Here is an 18,471-nt window from a genome sequence, read left to right as displayed (position 1 = left end):
GGAACCAAATTTTATATCTCGGAACCACTAGGGAACCACATTTTATACCCCGGAAACACTAGGGAACCACATTTTCTACCCCGGAACCACTAGAGAACCACATTTTATACGCCGGAACCACCAGGGAACCACATTTTATACCTCGGAACCACTACCGAACCACATTTTATACCTCAGAACCATTACAGAACCACATTTTATACCTCGAAACCACATTTTATACCTCAGAACCACTAGGGAACCACATTTTATACCCTCGAACCACAACCGAACCACATTTTATGCCTCAGAACCACTAGGGAACCACATTTTCTACCCCGGAACCACCAGGGAAACACATTTTATACCTCCGAACCACTAAGGAACCACATTTTCTACTCCTGAACCACTAGGGAACCACATTTTCTACTCCAGGACCACTAGGGAACCACATTTTCTACTCCAGGACCACTAGGGAACCACATTTTCTACCCCGGAACCACTAGGGAACCACATTTTATACCTCGGAACAACTAAGGAACCACATTTTATACCTCAGAACCGCTACGGAACCACATTCTATACTCCGGAACCACTACGGAACCACAATTTATACCCCGGAACCACTAGGGAACCACATTTTATACCCCGGAACCATTACGGAACCACATTTTATACGCCGAAAACACTAGGGAACCACATTTTATACCCCGGAACCATTACGGAACCACATTTTATACGCCGAAAACACTAGGGAATCACATTTTCTACCCCGGAACCACTACGGAACCACATTTTATACCCAGGAACCACTACGGAACCACATTTTATACCTCGGAACCACTACGGAACCACATTTTATACCCCGAAACCACTAGGGAACCACATTTTCTACTCCGGAACCACTAGGGAACCACATTTTATACCTCGGAACCACTAGGGAACCACATTTTATACCCCGGAACTACTAGGGAACCACATTTTCTACCCCGAAACCACTACGGAACCACATTTTATACCTTGGAACCACTAGGGAACCACATTTGATAGCTTGGAACCACTATGGAAGCACCATTTATACCTCAGAACCACTAGGGAACCCCATTTACACCCCGGAACCACCAGAGAATCACATTTTATACCTCGGAACCACTAGAGAACAACATTTTCATCCCCGGAACCACTAGGGAACCACATTTTATACCTCGGAACCACTAGGGAACCACATTTTTTATCCTGGAACCACTAGGGAACCACATTTTATAAGTCCAAACCATTACAGAACCACATTTTCTACCAATGAACCATTAGGGAACCACATTTTATAGCTCGGAACCATTACGGAACCACAATTTTGACCCCGGAACCACTATGGAACCACATTTTCTACCCCGGAACCACTACGGAACAAAATTTTATACCCCGGAACCACTACGGAACCACATTTTATACCTCAGAACCACTACGGAACCACATTGTATACACCAGAACCACTCGGGAACAACATTCTATACTTCGGAACCACTAGGGAACCACATTTTATACCCCAGAACCACTAGGGAACGACATTTTATACCTCAGAACCACTAGGGAACCATATTTTCTACCCCGGAACCACTAGGGAACCACATTTTATAAGTCGAAACCACTACGGAACCACATTTTCTACCGCGGAACCATTACGGAACCACATTTTATAGCTCGAAACCATTAGGGAACCACAATTTTCACCCCGGAACCACTAGGGAACCACATTTTATAACTCGGAACCACTAGGGAACCATATTTTATACCCCGGAACCACTAGGGAACCACCATTTATACCCCTGAACCACTAGGGAACCATATTTTAAACCTCGGAACCACTAGGGAACCACATTTTATACTCCGGAACCACCTTGGAACCACCATTTATGCCCCGGAACCATTAGGGAACCACATGTTATACCTCGGAACCACTAGGGAACCACATTTTATAGCTCGGAACCACTAGGGAACCACATTTTCTACTCCGAAACCACTAGGGAGCCACATTTTATACCCCGAAACCACTACAGAACCACATTTTATACCTCGAAACCACTAGGGAACAAGATTTTCTACCTTGGAACCACTACAGAACCATATTTTATACCCCGGAACCACTACGAAACAACATTTTCTACCACAGAACCACTAGGGAACCACATTTTATACCTCGGAACCACTAAGGAATCACAATTTCTACCCCGGAACCACTTGGGAACCACATTTTATACCCTGGAACCACTATGGAAGCACCATTTATACCTCAGAACCACTAGGGAGCCCCATTTACACCCCGGAACCACCAGGGAATCAAATTTTATACCTCGGAACCACTAGGGAACCACATTTTATACCCTGGAACCACTAGGGAACCACATTTTATACCCCAGAACCACTACGGAACCACATTTTATACCCCGGAACCACTATGTAACCACATTTTCTACCACAGAACCACTAGAGAACCACATTTTATACCTCGGAACCACTAGGGAACCACAATTTCTACCCCAGAACCACTTGCGAACCACATTTTACACTAGGGAACCACATTTTATACCTCGGAACCACTAGGGAACCACATTTTATACCCTAGAACCACGATGGAACCACCATTTACACCTAGGAACCACTAGGGAACCCCATTTACACCCCGGAACCACTAGGGAATCACATTTTATACCTCAGAACCACTAGGGAACCACATTTTATACCCCGGAACCACTAGGGAACCACATTTTATACCTCGGAACCACTAGGAACCACATTTTATACCCCGGAACCACTAGGGAATCACATTTTATACCCCGGAACCACTAGGGAATCACATTTTCTACCACGAAACCACTAGGGAACCACATTTTATATCTCGGAACCATTAGGGAAGTGAGCTGAAAAGGTGATAGGGTAGGTGGAAATGCATAGGGAAGTGAGCTAAAAAGGTAAAAGGGAAAAAGAGAAGGGAGGGTATTCTTGTCCTTTGGGATTTCTAAAAGCACTGACAGCCCCTATTTCACAAATAAATAGAACGTACCCTTACTTGACAATTTAACCAAAACTTTGCATTTTTCTAACAATTTTTCCTTAATTTATTTGAGGTGGATGTTCTCTCCTGCAAAAGCTGTGAAATTGCTTTTTCTATGAAACTGCCCAGCAAATCCCTCAAATGCTTTTCATTCCGGTTTTTGTTACACCCGGCAAATGGGTGGAAGAGATTCAGGTGGAATGAGTCGTCTTTCTCAGAATTCAACACAAATTACCATAAATTTTCTCTCGAGTAGTTTGGAAATAAAAGAAACGGGCAGAGCTGTCAGTGTTGAACAATACAATTTTCTGTTTGTTTTAATCTACACAATGAAAAAAGTGCCCAAGAAATGTTAAACAACATATGCTGTTAAACAACATGTGCTTTCAATTAGGGCTGCAACTCGAGCCGGGTTTTACCCGACCCACATCGACCCGACCTGAAAATAGCCTGGGTTGGGTTCAGGTTTCATGGGTTTCGGGTCAAGCCAGATTGAGCATCCAAAAGCTCGCATGAATCTCGGGTCGAGCCGGGTTTGAAGGGGCCCGACCCGAGTTACACAAGTTATAGTATGTATTTTTTTTTTCTATTGTTAGTTAAAAGTTAAAAGTAAAAATCCACGCACCCACTGTTATAGTATGTGAGTGTAATTTCTGCTTCTATGGGTTGAGTTGATTCAAGTCTTTAATTCAGCATTGTTTGATTGTAATTACAGCATTGTTTGATTACAACTTTGTTTGATTCAAGTGTAATGTGAGTGCAATTACATCTTTGTTTGATTCAAGTATAATGTGAGTGTAATTTCTGCTTCTGTGAGTTGAGTTGCCTTGCCAAACAGGAGTTTTCCTTAAAAAATTGCGTCAACGTGAAAAAACCCGACCTGACCCGAGATTTATCATGGGTAGGGCCGGGTTTGGGAATCGTTGGTTTTCCGAAAAAAAAACCCGACCCGACCCGAGATATTTCTCGGGTAGGGTTGGGTTCTCCAAAACCCGACCTGCCCGACCCGAGTTGCAGCCCTACTTTCAATGTCCAAATGAAGACTATATTTAGAGAAATTTATGGTGGCGGCCCTTGTACTTTGTGGAAATACACAGAAAAAGTTGGGCCCCACCTATTAGGTGACCTAAACCATTCATTTATTTGTTCCAGCCATAGATAGGTCATTGCCCAAAAACCATCCCCATATTGATTTGTTTAGGTCTCTACATTGTGTTTTTTTTTTAGCACTCCAAGCAGTTAATTTTATACCAATTATATCGAAGAGATAAGATTTCCCAATGCAGAAGAGTTTTTATGCCACACCTGGCACAGTCAACAAATCATATGATTTAGGGAGAAGATAAATTCGGGGAAATGATGTCCCCCACCTCCTTGACGGATAAACAACCACCCCCCCCCCCCCCCCCCCCCCGCGCCAAGTTATCCGTTAAGTTTTAAAAGCAAAAGATAAATGTTAAAGGGAGTGATTTACCTCGAGGAGTGAACCATTCTCACAGAAACCGTTAAATGGAGGGGATTTTATCCGTTTAGTGGGCGTGGTTGTGTGTGGGGGCGGGGGGAGGTGGGGGGTGGTTCCCTAAATTTGACCCCCTGTAGGGTAATTCGCACCCCTTTAAGGTGAATTATGTGGCAGACTTTAACGTTTTTTCATGTTAAAGGAGTGCGAATAAACCTACAAGGGATGCGAATTTATCATCATCAACCAAATAGGGGGTTCATTTTTTTTTCCCATGCCCGTATTTCCAGCCAATATATAATATATCGTATTTAATAGGCTTCTATATTTTGTCCATGCAATTACAATTATAGTTACTACATTCTCCGAATAATTGAAAATTCCTTGAAAACAATTAAGCATAATTTAAAATTTAAAAATTCCCAAATAATCAGAAATCTCTCGTATATTTCAAATTAAATACAAATCTAACAAACACTTCCTTATTCTCTCATACATTATTTGTAATTCTAGTGAGAAACTCAAAATTATTGATAGGACATCACTGCGCATGATATAACCCACAACAGCCCGAGGAACAAAGATAGCATGAGGAGAGAGCTTTAAGTACCTTGCTTCATCCTGTATTGTATCACTTGAGAGAATTCTCAATATCTATCACAAAGCGATACTTCACATCTCTGTTTATTAGCCTTTCAAGTGCTTCATTTATATACTGAATTTCAATGACTTCAATATTCGGGTATATCTTATGGGCCGCGCAGAAATCTATCATTTCCTGCGTGTCTTTAGTGCCACCTGTTAAACTTCCAGAAATGGTTTTCATACCTGCAAGATTCATTATGATAACAAATAGTGAGGTTAATAACTGTCTGTTCATATTGAAGAAGAGAGATAGAGAGAAGTTTGGTGGGTTCAAGAGTAATGGAGATACCCATATTTAGGCTTGCAGGACTGAGTCTAATTTCACTTGGAAATCCGACTAAGACTAGAACCCCAGTAGTTTTTAGTAGGGACATGTATGGATCAAATGGGTGATCTCCGGATGCACTGTCGATTATAAAGTCTAGGGAGTTTGCCGAGTCCTGCATAGCATTTAAAAATATGATGGCATTACAGCACAAGCCAGCAGTTAACAGGCCCAGTTCGTATTAGATTTTGAGAATCGATTTTGGGTCCAAAACTGATTGTTTGGTTCAACATTGCATTGAATTGATTCCAATAGTCAGTTTCGGAGTCAAAATAGATTCTAAAATCTAAAACGAGCAGGACCTTATAAATATCTGATGATAGAAATGACTAGAACATCCATGATTCTTGTAAAGAGTGAACAGGTTGCTCTTCACGTAGCTGGAAAAAAAAGCACTTCATGTAAATCGTGATGAACTTGCTGAATTCTCAACTGTTTTTTGCAAGAACCATTGCAATACCAACAGAAATTGATGACATTGTTGATTAGAGAAGAAAAAGAGGTGCAGGCTATGTTCAGAATATGGTACATTGTAATTGGTAATATTCTTTGAATTTCTAGATGAAGGGACGAATAGATCAATATTGATGAAAGCTAAACAAATTCTTACTTGATGAATACATGGACAAAACCATAAATAGGAGAAAGGAAAATCAATACCAAATTCTTACTTAAAAGTTAAAACACTCAACATTGATGAAAGCTAAATTAATCTTGAAAACACTCCAGGATGTTTCAAGATGCAATTGTAAAACGTAAGGAGTAGTCCACCACTTCAGACATCTCAAGAAGTATGGATCAGATTCAAACATGAAAGAAGGATATGCGAATATTACCTCCATCTGCTTTTTGTCAGACGAGACCACAAATTTATCTGCTCCAAGTAGTTTTAGGGCTTCCTCTTTCTTGGACTCACTGGTGCTGAAAACTGTAACATTTAAACCAAAGGCCTTCCCAAACTTCACAGCCATGTGACCTAGACCACCAAGGCCGATCACCCCAAGAGATTTTCCAGGTTGGTTCATCTTATGGCGCATCATGGGAGAGTACACTGTAATTCCTGCGCACAACAATGGTGCTGCCGCAGCTAATGGGTACCCATCAGGTATTTTAAAGCAGTACCTGTGGATTCAAAACATATACCAATTTTTCCGTGTGGGTCTCTTAGCAGCAGCAAAACACTGATACAATGTCTTTGGGAATAGAAAGTCAAGTATATTTAACATAGAATATGAATGGGAACTCAGCTCAATAATAGAAATGACTTGCCTCTCATGAGTTACAATGTAACTGGAATATCCTCCTTTGGTGATTGTGCCATCGGTGTCAAGGCCGTTGAAAGTGTAGGTGCATCTCTTAGTACAAACAACTTCTAGACCATCGTTACAATACTCACACTCTCTACATGAATTTACGTATGTTCCAACACCAACTGGGTCTCCAACTTTGAAGCGGTTAACATTGGAGCCAATTTCTTGGACAATACCAACAATCTCGTGACTAAATATAAAACACCAAATATAGACATGAATACATCAGTTTATTGATGAATAAAAATTAATAAAAATATAACCACCATAATATATGAGAAATTCAAGTAAAACACTCTAGGGTGTGTTAGTTCCAGGAAATATACCCAGGTACCAATGGGTACATCGAGTCTCCAAGTTTATTTCTTGTCCAGCCAACATCGGCATAACATACTCCACAGTGAGTTATTTTCAATGAAACATCATCGCATCTAATGGTCCTGTATGATTTTTCTCCAAGAAGTTAGTTGACAATCATGAAAGGCATTGTTGTTACTTTAACCCCACTACTGTCATTAAATAGCTCTGGCTCAAAATGTTCTAAATTAAATGGCAGTCATGTGCTCGTTGTCCATTGTAAGATACAAACAAATAGCCATCCAAAACTATTCAAAAGCATGGTCCTGCATCATCCTTCCACTAAATTTGGTAAAGTAATAGGCATTGTGATACTTTGCAAAGCCCTTTCAAATTACAAAGCTTGGAAGCATGTAGCCAACTAAAGGATCACTATCTCCAACTAGCAATAAGATTATGTCTCTTCGTATTGATCAAATACAACAAATTAAGATAAGAATCAACATTTGTTGAAACCAAACAGTACAAGTAACATTTCTCTATCTTTGCGGGCGCTCATAGGGGCCCCCTTAGTTAATTGAACTTGACTAATCGGTACAATTTCTTATTCCGAGATGAAATGCCTGGAAGAAATAAAAATTCGTGGTTGTGGATCCCCCTCCCTTTCTTTTTTAGAATATCTCTTTGGCAACTTTTATTTTTTAAAATATAAGATCTATAACTCAATCACCCACGATTGAATGCCTGAGCACTCAGAGACTCTCGTGAGTCTGGATACAAAGACAAATCTAAATTCCATAAGTTCTATAAGTGGATTCAGGAGCAGGGAGATGACATTTAAATGACGCGTGGGAAGTCCTATGAAGCATCACTTCAGATTCTTCAAAAGTAAGAAAACACACACACACACACACACATAGATTTTCCCTGATAAATAAACATAAAAAATTATGAATCAGAACAGGTTGGTGAGAAAAAGTCAGGTGCTAGAAGTCGGAGGTGGGTAACACAGAGATAGAAAGGCTAAGATCAAGAACAATGGTAAAAATAGGAGCTTCAATATAAAGTCTTTGTCAAACAGCCATATACAAGCTGTAATTTGTAAAAGCAATCACTCTATTTTCAGCATACGATGCCAAAATCCCTATTTACCAAAATATGATGCATTAAAGCTCGCATGCTAGTTTGCGATCTAAGGGGTTCAACTACAAGCTGGCGCCCCAGTTTGCGATTTATGTTTTGTAAGAAGTTTAGAGTCATCCCTCTATATACATAGACACTTTGTGTGTCTCGGAGAAAAGAGATTTGAGTCTAAGGGGTTCAACTACAAGCTTAACCAAAACAAAAAGTAAATGATGGTTAACTAGAGAACTTCACAAATTTAGGCAAGAGATGGTGAGATTTTCAGAGTGCTCTTGGACCCACATAAAATAAATAGGTATTTGGGAGTTTAGAATTGCTATAGTATTCATTGTTGTCGTTTACCCTTAGTTTATGATACAATTGTCCATTTGTGTTTATTTTTTCTACAAGCAAACTTGTAATTATAATTTTTCAAATTTTTTTAAATGGTAAAATATCATTGATGAAAAAGAGAAGACACAAAGAACAAAGCCGACTGAGAAGGTTGACCCATGGAGGCAATACAAGAACAATAGAATACAGCAAAAAAGGAAACCTAGGGACGACGGAAATAAAAAAGCTCCAACTCCTATCTTCCCAACCCCTCTCTAGCTAGTTTGTCTGCCTCGGCATTAGCCGAACATTTTACATGATGAAAAGACACATTTACACCTCCAATCTGATCCCTAATCTCATCAATCCATGCAGCAAATCTCCAAGGAAAGGTCTTGCTTCCCTTGAGCCCCCCTATGACGTTAAGTGAATCCCCCTCCATTATTACCTTAGTCAGATTGGTAGTTTCGGCATATCTGATACCTTGTAGAGCTGTCCTAATTTCTGCCTCGTTAGAATCCGCCTTGCCTATAGGAATCGAAAAGGCCCAAATCGTGGCGCTCTGCTCGTCTCTAAGAATCCCTCCAATCCATGAAGGACCGGGATTACCCAAGCTTGATCCGTCAAAGTTGATTTTAAGGAATCCTAGAGGAGAAGGACTCCACTTAGGGCCACCCAGCTTCGCACTGTCTCCACTTGAACACACCACCCTCCAACCATACCAAAGGTCATATGCCGAAGTAAACCTAAAGCTAGGAGGGATCTAGCCCAAGATATAGTTTGGGCAAAGACAAATGTGGAAACAAGCTGGGGAGATTTTTTCACACATTTAAAGATTCTAGCATTTCTTTTCTTCCATAGGGACCGGATCATAGCAAGAAGAGATAACTTCCATAAAATTTAACCCTTCTAATGCCAAGGGGAAAGGTCAGACCAAATCCGCCAAATTAGAAGGAAATACCAACTCCAAACCAAACCTGTGGAGGACCCTACTCCACACATGATGAGCAAACTTACAATGCAAAAGAAGACGGTCCACCGATTCTCCCGCCTTGATACAAAGAGCACAATGGTCTACCACCATCAAACCAAATCTTTCACATTAATACATAGTGAAAGAACACTCCTAATCAGTAGTAAGGGTGGAAACCCGTTGGCGATCATCTAGAATTGAAGTAAGATCAGTAAGGGTGAAGACTATTTTCACCTTCACCCACAGCTGTTGTTTTTTTTTTTTTTGTCTGTTGTTTTCAGAATGTTAGTGATTTTGCATTTTCAAAATCATGTATTTTACATGTTTTAGTGTTTTGGAAAATGTTTTATCAAAAGCGTTTGGGAAAAAGAAAATGTTTTCTTGGAAATATTTGCTTTTACAAAAGGATGTAGAAGTGTAGTTGAAAAGATAGTTCCACATCGGATGAGAGAAAAGAAAGAGAAGGGCTTATAAAGCACTACCTTTTCTAACTCTTGTTGATTGCACATTGGGTTGAACCCATGGTTGGACCCGCGGGACGGTGCAACGCACCGTTCGCGCACGCGCACGCGCACGCGCACGCGCACGCGTGGGCAATGGGCTATAGGGCGCATAGTGGCGCTTTATTGGCGCTTTTTTAGGCGCACTTCGCACGTACGCAACGTCGCGAGGAGCGATTGGAGCCTTTAATTTTTCCAGATTTGATCTGCACCGTTGGATCAAGATGAAGGTAGACCGGTCGGATGGGTGGGTCAAATGGTTCGCAGGCCCATCAAGCCGAATGGTTCAGTTGGGTTGGGCTTCGGTTCGGGCCTAACGGTGGGCCCGTTTCGGTTCGGGCCTAACGGTCGGCCCAACGGGCCCATGACTCCAACGGTCAAAGGGTGTGATCAAATGGGTTGTGTCCCTTTCCCCAACGGTCATGTGCCAAGGGGGTGCGATCCACACCATAGATGGTTGATCTAACGATGACTGGGTTGGAGAGAGGTTTTACTCAAGCCAACAGTCACATCTAGGATCGATCAGGACCGTTCAATATCAATGGGTGCGATCTAACGGTCAGATTTCAAACATTCTGGAAAGGTGCCCTGTAGAGGTGTTTTTCACACTGAAAAGACACCAGATGGTCTATAAAAAATGTGCAAACTTCAGTCATTTCATATAGAAATCGAATTGGCAATTCTGACTGATTTTACACTCTCTTCTACACTCCTACAAAAATCCCCAAGTATTTCTACATACTGTTTTTCTTTCTTTTACTGTTCTAGATACTGTTTTTCTGCAGAAACAGAATCTAGAGATTTCTCTAAGGCTTGAAATTTCGGAAGGGCATTTCGGGTTTGATTCCGCTAGTGCTACGCGTCATCAAACATTAGTAGGGCTTCCCTACTAGGCTTCATTGTATCTTGGAGGCAATTCGCGGATCCCCTTTGCACACTACTAGTGGGGGCGAATCTTGTCTTAAGGAAAGTGATATCACGCCTTGAAGCAACAAGTTTCTGTTTTCTATCATCAACAGTACCCTCAACAAATTTTCCAACAATCTTAAGACAAGATATTACTACTGTTGTTTCAATGGCACTTTATTCAGTTCGTCAAATGACCCAAGACTTTGTCAAACTCGAACGTTTCGACAAAGGAAATTTCAAGCGCTGGCAGAAGAAGTTGCACTTCATTTTGACATCACTCAAAGTGGTCCATGTTCTCACTACTCTAAAGCCGTCAGCAAATGAAAATGAAACTTTGGCGGAGGCTCGTGCAAGGATGAAGTGGGAACAGGATGACTACATTTGCAAAGGGCACATCCTAAATGCTATGTCAGATACACTATTTGACATATATCAAGGCATGGGATCAGCAAGTGAAATCTGGAATGCACTTGAAGCCAAATACTTGGCGGAAGATGCCAGTAGCAAGAAATTCACTGTGAGTCAATTTTTAAATTTTAAAATGGTAGATGATAAGTCTGTTATTGATCAATTACATGAAATACAACATGTAATTAATCAAATTCATTTGCAAGGCATCCTTCTTGATGATTCCTTCATTGTCCCGTCAATTATTGACAAACTTCCACCAAATTGGAAAGACTTTAGAAAAAGTCTAAAACACAAGAAAGAGGAAATGTCTATTGAAGACTTGGCTCAATGCCTCAGGATTGAGGAAGAGTCAAGAATCAGAGACAAGAAAGAAAATGAAACTGTATCCTCTAAGATCCATTTGGTGAAAAATGTCAAGAATTCGAACCAACAAAGAAAAGGCAATTGGAAGAGAAACAAACACCCTGAAAAGAATACTAATAAGAATAAGAAAAGAAAGGGTGCTTGTTTCAACTGTGGCAAACCAGGCCATTATAAGAGTGAGTGCCGACTTCTTAAGGATAAGAAGTCGGGTGCACCAACAGACAAAGAAAAGTTTGTCGCCATGATTTCAGAGGCAAATATGCTTGAAGATGGCAATGATTGGTGGATTGACTCTGGTGCGACGATGCATGTCTGTAAAGACATGAACCTGTTTTCAACTTATGAAACAGTTGAAGATGGAAGCGTGTTATACATGGGAAATTCGTCGACATCAGAAGTCAAAGGGAAGGGCAAGGTGGAACTTGAGTTCACATCCGGCAAGCGACTCACTCTAACCGGTGTCTACCATGTACCAGAAGTTAGAAAGAACTTAGTGTCTGGAAGCATTCTCAACAAGAATGGCTTCAAACTTGTATTTGAATCTGACAAGTTCATTCTTTCTAAGGGGGGTACTTTTGTTGGGAAGGGATATATGTATGAAGGGATGTTCAAACTTAATATCAATAAAGTGAATGTCTTTGCTTATGTTTTGGATTCTTCTTTATCTTTATGGCATAATCGTTTAGGACATGTAAATACTAGGAAAATGAATGATATGGTTAAGTTAACCTTAATTCCTAAATATGAAAATGACTTAGTAGATAGATGTAAAACATGCATGCAAACCAAGATAATCACTAAGTCATTTCCTAAAGTAGATAGAACTTCTAACTTGTTAGATTTAATTCACAGTGATGTATGTGACATACATAGTGTTCCCACAAAGGGAGGTAAAAAGTATTTTGTTACATTTATTGATGATTATTCTAAGTACTGTTATGTTTATCTACTTAGTCATAAAGATGAGGTTTTAGAAAAATTTAAGATTTATAAAACTGAAGTAGAAAACCAATGTATAACAAGCATTAAATGTCTCAGATCAGATAGAGGTGGTGAATATCACTTTCCTCATTTCTGTGAATCAGTAGGCATAGTCCATGAAACTTCTGCCCCTTATACACCACAACAAAATGGTGTAGCAGAAAGGAAGAATAGGACACTTACTGAAATGATTAATGCTATGCTTGTTAATTCTGGTTTAAATAAAAGTTTTTGGGGTGAATCCTTACTTACAGCTTGTCACATTTTGAATAGGGTACCAAGTAAGAAATCTGATATAACCCCTTATGAATTGTGGAAGAAAAGGAAACCAAACTTAAGTTACCTTAAAGTTTGGGGTTGTAGATCTATAGTTAAAGTCCCTAAACCTAAGTTAAGGAAATTAGGTGAAAAGGGTATTGAGTGTATCTTTTTGGGATATGCTAGTCACAGTAAGGCCTATAGGTTCTTAGTTATAGAACCCAATGATTTTATAGATGTCAATACCATAATTGAATCTAGAGATGCTTTTTTCTATGAAAATAGGTTCACTGCAATTCCTAAAGAAATTGAACCTACAACTTCTGTAGATCATCCTTTAGAATCACAAACAGAAGTTGGTGAACCTAGTGTACAACCTAGTAAAATAAGAAGAAGTTCAAGAGATAGAAGGGATAGGAGTTTTGGCCCTGATTTTGTAACCTACCTGGTAGAAGGGACAAGGGAAAAACTCCAAGGTTCTGTCTTGTTAAACTTAAGCATAGAAAGTGACCCTCAAACCTATGGAGAAGCCATAAAGTCACAAGATGTTGCTTTTTGGAAAGAAGCAATTAATGACGAAATGGATTCTATCATGGGTAATAAAACTTGGATTTTGATTGATCTACCACCTGGGTCTAAACCTATAGGATGTAAATGGATCTTCAAGAAGAAGATCAATGTAGATGGGACCATAGAAAAGTTTAAGGCAAGGTTAGTTGCCAAAGGGTTTACTCAAAAACCCGGTATTGATTACTTTGACACATATGCACCTGTTGCTAGGATTTCTACCATTAGAGTGTTGATTGCCCTTGCTTCCATATACAAACTTCACATTCACCAGATGGATGTTAAAACCGCATTCTTAAATGGTGAACTTGATGAAGAAGTGTATATGGAACAACCTGAGGGATTTATTCTGCCAGGCCAAGAGCATAAAGTATGTAAGCTTATCAAATCTTTGTATGGGCTTAAGCAAGCCCCTAAACAATGGTCTTATTCTAACACAATCACATTATATTGAGAAAGTTCTCAAAAAGTTTAACCATTTTGAATGTTCACCCATTTCAACACCTTTTGACCCAAATATAAAATTGTATCTTAATACTGGTAGGACTATCTCTCAACTAGGGTATGCTAGTGTAATTGGTAGTCTTATGTATGCTATGACTTGTACTAGGCCAGACATAGCATATGCTGTAGGTAAACTTAGTAGGTTTACCAGTAATCCTAGTTTTTCTCATTGGAATGCAGTCTATAGAGTTTTAAAATATTTAAAGAAAACTATAGACTATGGTTTATGTTATAGTGGGTATCCAACTGTAATAGAAGGATACTCTGATGCTAGTTGGATAACTGAGCGTATAGACCATTTATCAACCAGTGGGTGGATTTTCACCCTTGGTGGGGGAGCAGTCTCCTGGGCCTCTAAGAAACAGACATGCATAACAACTTCAACTATGGAAGCAGAGTTTATAGCTCTGGCAGCATGCTGTAAAGAGGCGGAATGGCTTCGGAATTTGTTATTGGAAATTCCGTTATGGTCTAAACCAATGCCATCGATTTATGTCCATTGTGATAGTCAGGCCACACTATCAAGGGCATATAATCATGTTTATAATGGTAAGTCCAGACATATAGGACTTAGACATAGTGCTATAAGAGAGTTACTTACTAATGGAGTAGTAACTATTGATTTTGTGAGATCGAGCCAAAACTTGGCCGATCCATTCACTAAAGCTCTTTCAAGAGATCTGGTGTGTAAAACATCATTAGGGATGGGGTTAAAGCCATTAACCAATAGTCACCAATGATGGAACATCAACTCAACACTTGAATAAACATCAAGTCTTGAGTTCAATGAGTCCAAGTACATCATATGGAGTGATTGCAAGCACTATAATCTGTATTATTTGCCATCCCAAGGTAAAGTGCTTGGTACCTGTAATGTTTAAAAGGAGAAGGCTGAGTATTTAAACTCTTAATAGGCTTATAACATAGTGTTGGAGTGTTTTAGTTACAGGGGCACTCTTGATAAGCCTACCTATGTGAGTGTGGAAGTGGTGCCGCTTCCTATGAGACCTGGCTAGTCTCTAGAGCGCTCATGAAACCAAGATATAGACACAAGGCCAGTACATGTGTCGGTTTTAGAAATTGCCCAAAGAGGTGAAATCTTGTGTGTGAGACGTATCCGGTTAACCAAATAGAATAGCTAGTTCAAAGATACGTCTACTATGCAATTCTGGTTAACTTTGATATGTCCTCACTAAGTGAAGGTTCAAATCGAGAGATACCTTCATCTATGCATAAGATTTCCAAGCCTGATGAGAAAATTTTCTTTGATTTTGAAAATGGTGGGGGATTGTTAGTGATTTTGCATTTTCAAAATCATGTATTTTACATGTTTTAGTGTTTTGGAAAATGTTTTATCAAAAGCGTTTGGGAAAAAGAAAATGTTTTCTTGGAAATATTTGCTTTTACAAAAGGATGTAGAAGTGTAGTTGAAAAGATAGTTCCACATCGGATGAGAGAAAAGAAAGAGAAGGGCTTATAAAGCACTACCTTTTCTAACTCTTGTTGATTGCACATTGGGTTGAACCCATGGTTGGACCCGCGGGACGGTGCAACGCACCGTTCGCACACGCGCACGCGCACGCGCGCGCGGCGTGGGCAATGGGCTATAGGGCGCATAGTGGCGCTTTATTGGCGCTTTTTTAGGCGCACTTCGCACGTACGCAACGTCGCGAGGAGCGATTGGAGCCTTTAATTTTTCCAGATTTGATCTGCACCGTTGGATCAAGATGAAGGTAGACCGGTCGGATGGGTGGGTCAAATGGTTCGCAGGCCCATCAAGCCGAATGGTTCAGTTGGGTTGGGCTTCGGTTCGGGCCTAACGGTGGGCCCGTTTCGGTTCGGGCCTAACGGTCGGCCCAACGGGCCCATGACTCCAACGGTCAAAGGGTGTGATCAAATGGGTTGTGTCCCTTTCCCCAACGGTCATGTGCCAAGGGGGTGCGATCCACACCATAGATGGTTGATCTAACGATGACTGGGTTGGAGAGAGGTTTTACTCAAGCCAACAGTCACATCTAGGATCGATCAGGACCGTTCAATATCAATGGGTGCGATCTAACGGTCAGATTTCAAACATTCTGGAAAGGTGCCCTGTAGAGGTGTTTTTCACACTGAAAAGACACCAGATGGTCTATAAAAAATGTGCAAACTTCAGTCATTTCATATAGAAATCGAATTGGCAATTCTGACTGATTTTACACTCTCTTCTACACTCCTACAAAAATCCCCAAGTATTTCTACATACTGTTTTTCTTTCTTTTACTGTTCTAGATACTGTTTTTCTGCAGAAACAGAATCTAGAGATTTCTCTAAGGCTTGAAATTTCGGAAGGGCATTTCGGGTTTGATTCCGCTAGTGCTACGCGTCATCAAACATTAGTAGGGCTTCCCTACTAGGCTTCATTGTATCTTGGAGGCAATTCGCGGATCCCCTTTGCACACTACTAGTGGGGGCGAATCTTGTCTTAAGGAAAGTGATATCACGCCTTGAAGCAACAAGTTTCTGTTTTCTATCATCAACAGTACCCTCAACAAATTTTCCAACAAAGACTATCAGCAAGAGGAGACCTACTACACTTCCCGTGAACAGAGGTGAATACCATCTAATAGATCTCTAATTTAGAGATATGTCGTGACTTTTTGATAACTTTGGAAGTCCCTTTGGTTGGTTTTTGAACTTGAAGACAACACCAAAAGTTGTATAAACTGTCCTCTAATGATAACTATTTACAAAAGAAAACTAAGCTGACTACATCCAATGATTGACGTTCAGAGGATCACCATATATGAGTGGTTGAAGATGCAGCGCTGACCAAATCTTATCCAAGATTTGAGGGCTTTAATCTTCACTACATTGGGGTATTAAAAACCAGCCGGCCCAGAGTAAGCCAGAAAAAATATTAGATGATGCATAATGGAGAATGAAACTAAAAATTGCGGCTTGAATCACTCTGATGGGCCTTAATGATCACGGGAAAACTCTCTTGTTCCTTTCTTTCCACGATGCCCAAATAGTATCTATGAGGCATGGTCTCCATAGCACTCAGCCCCAACAAATGCCTGGGAAAGGGGCCCAAGAGTTAACAACCGCAGCCAGCGATCTAGGGAAGACCCAAGGGAAAATAACCACTCCTTACAGTAGGTCAGAAGACAGTCTCTACTTTATGAATACGAGAAAAGAACCACTCCTCTTTTCCACTCTACTTCCCAACAACCATTGAAACAAAGAGGAATAACCTGAGATTTTGTTGAAACATGTTTCAAGTTTCAACCGAACTCCACTAACTACTAAACACCCTTAGACTAGGTATGTAATCCAACTTTAGTTCAACTCTAATAACAGATTTAAGATAGGAACAAGATCATAACCATGCAACCAACCCCTAAAGTCAGATTAAAAGGAAAAAAAACAATACTAGATTATTGAAGGAGACTCCTAAACTGGCACAAAATTTTAACACTTGACAGCCACTCATCTACATGTTTTTAACACAGGGATCTAATAGTCCAGGGACCAGCGAATTTACGGACCAAGCCACCCATCCTTATTAAAAAAAACGGCTAACCGGAATGGGAGAAATCAAATGAAGTAGGAGGCCATTAGGGATAAAAAAGACAAGGAGTTCCATTGGAGAAAAGGAAAGGCGAATACAAGTTTCTTTGTTCTTTCCTTGCTCCACAAAGTAATGCAGAATAAACAGTTTTCACGACGGTGAATGATTAGAGAAAATCACAATATATATATATATATATATATATATATATATAACAATAAAACTATAGAACTAAATATGTTATGGGTACTGGATACAAAATCACAAAGTAATTCAGGAGTGCCTGGACATTCGCTCAGCTTTTATGGGTTCCACTTAATGAGTACAGTTCTTATCACCATTTGCTCAGCTACACAAAATATCCATCAAATGGAAAATAACAATAAAACTATAGAACTAAATATGTTAGTTTACATACCTGCGGCTGAATCTGTATGGTGAGAGAATTCCAGATGGATCTCTTGCCGCCCATCCTAGGCAATTCTCATTTGCACTATCTGTATTCATTGTTATCCTAAAACTGGCCATGAAAACAGTCAATACAAAGGTTAGCGAAGAGGGTACTGGATTTGGATATGCCAAATTTTACATTAATATATTTGAACTTTACAAGCATTCATAGTTTCATTGGTCCGGGTCACTGATTGGTGACCGGACCCGTAATTTACAGGCGGCCGGGTGGACCCGTTGGTCCGGGTCACTTTTTGTTAGGTCTATTGGGTAGAGATGGTCTGCCCTACCATATCAAAACATAAGTTGTAAAATGGTGGGCCTCCACTGATGCTATGCATGAGTGTAATTGTAAAATGATGGCCCCCGCCTTGCTATGCACTGTAGAAAAAAAATTCCAAAACGGATGACAAAGGAAAGAAACTCGCTTAGATTAGATGCTTACACAAGTTTTCCAGTGGATTTTACTAGTGAAAGTAA

At 40.1% G+C, this 18,471-nt stretch overlaps 1 protein-coding gene across 1 annotated transcript; it reads right to left on the bottom strand.

The window, feature by feature from the left end:
* Window positions 1–4,917: 4,917 nt before the first annotated feature.
* Window positions 4,918–18,095, bottom strand: LOC143887238 (putative cinnamyl alcohol dehydrogenase 1). Its single transcript, XM_077391348.1, has 6 exons — window positions 17,960–18,095; window positions 7,097–7,210; window positions 6,730–6,960; window positions 6,297–6,582; window positions 5,425–5,575; window positions 4,918–5,318 (listed from the first exon to the last, which is right to left on the bottom strand). Exons 1-6 carry the CDS (start codon window positions 18,067–18,069, stop codon window positions 5,122–5,124), a joined length of 1,089 nt encoding a protein of 362 aa, XP_077247463.1. The 5' UTR covers window positions 18,070–18,095; the 3' UTR covers window positions 4,918–5,121.
* Window positions 18,096–18,471: the final 376 nt, after the last annotated feature.

Source organism: Tasmannia lanceolata, unplaced genomic scaffold (genome assembly GCF_043159265.1).
Source record: "Tasmannia lanceolata isolate RefF3 unplaced genomic scaffold, GAP_Taslan_0.1 ptg000012l, whole genome shotgun sequence".
Lineage (NCBI taxonomy): Eukaryota > Viridiplantae > Streptophyta > Magnoliopsida > Canellales > Winteraceae > Tasmannia > Tasmannia lanceolata.
The sequence above is the reverse complement of the archived record's forward strand: the minus strand, read 5'-3'. Positions and strand labels throughout refer to the sequence as shown.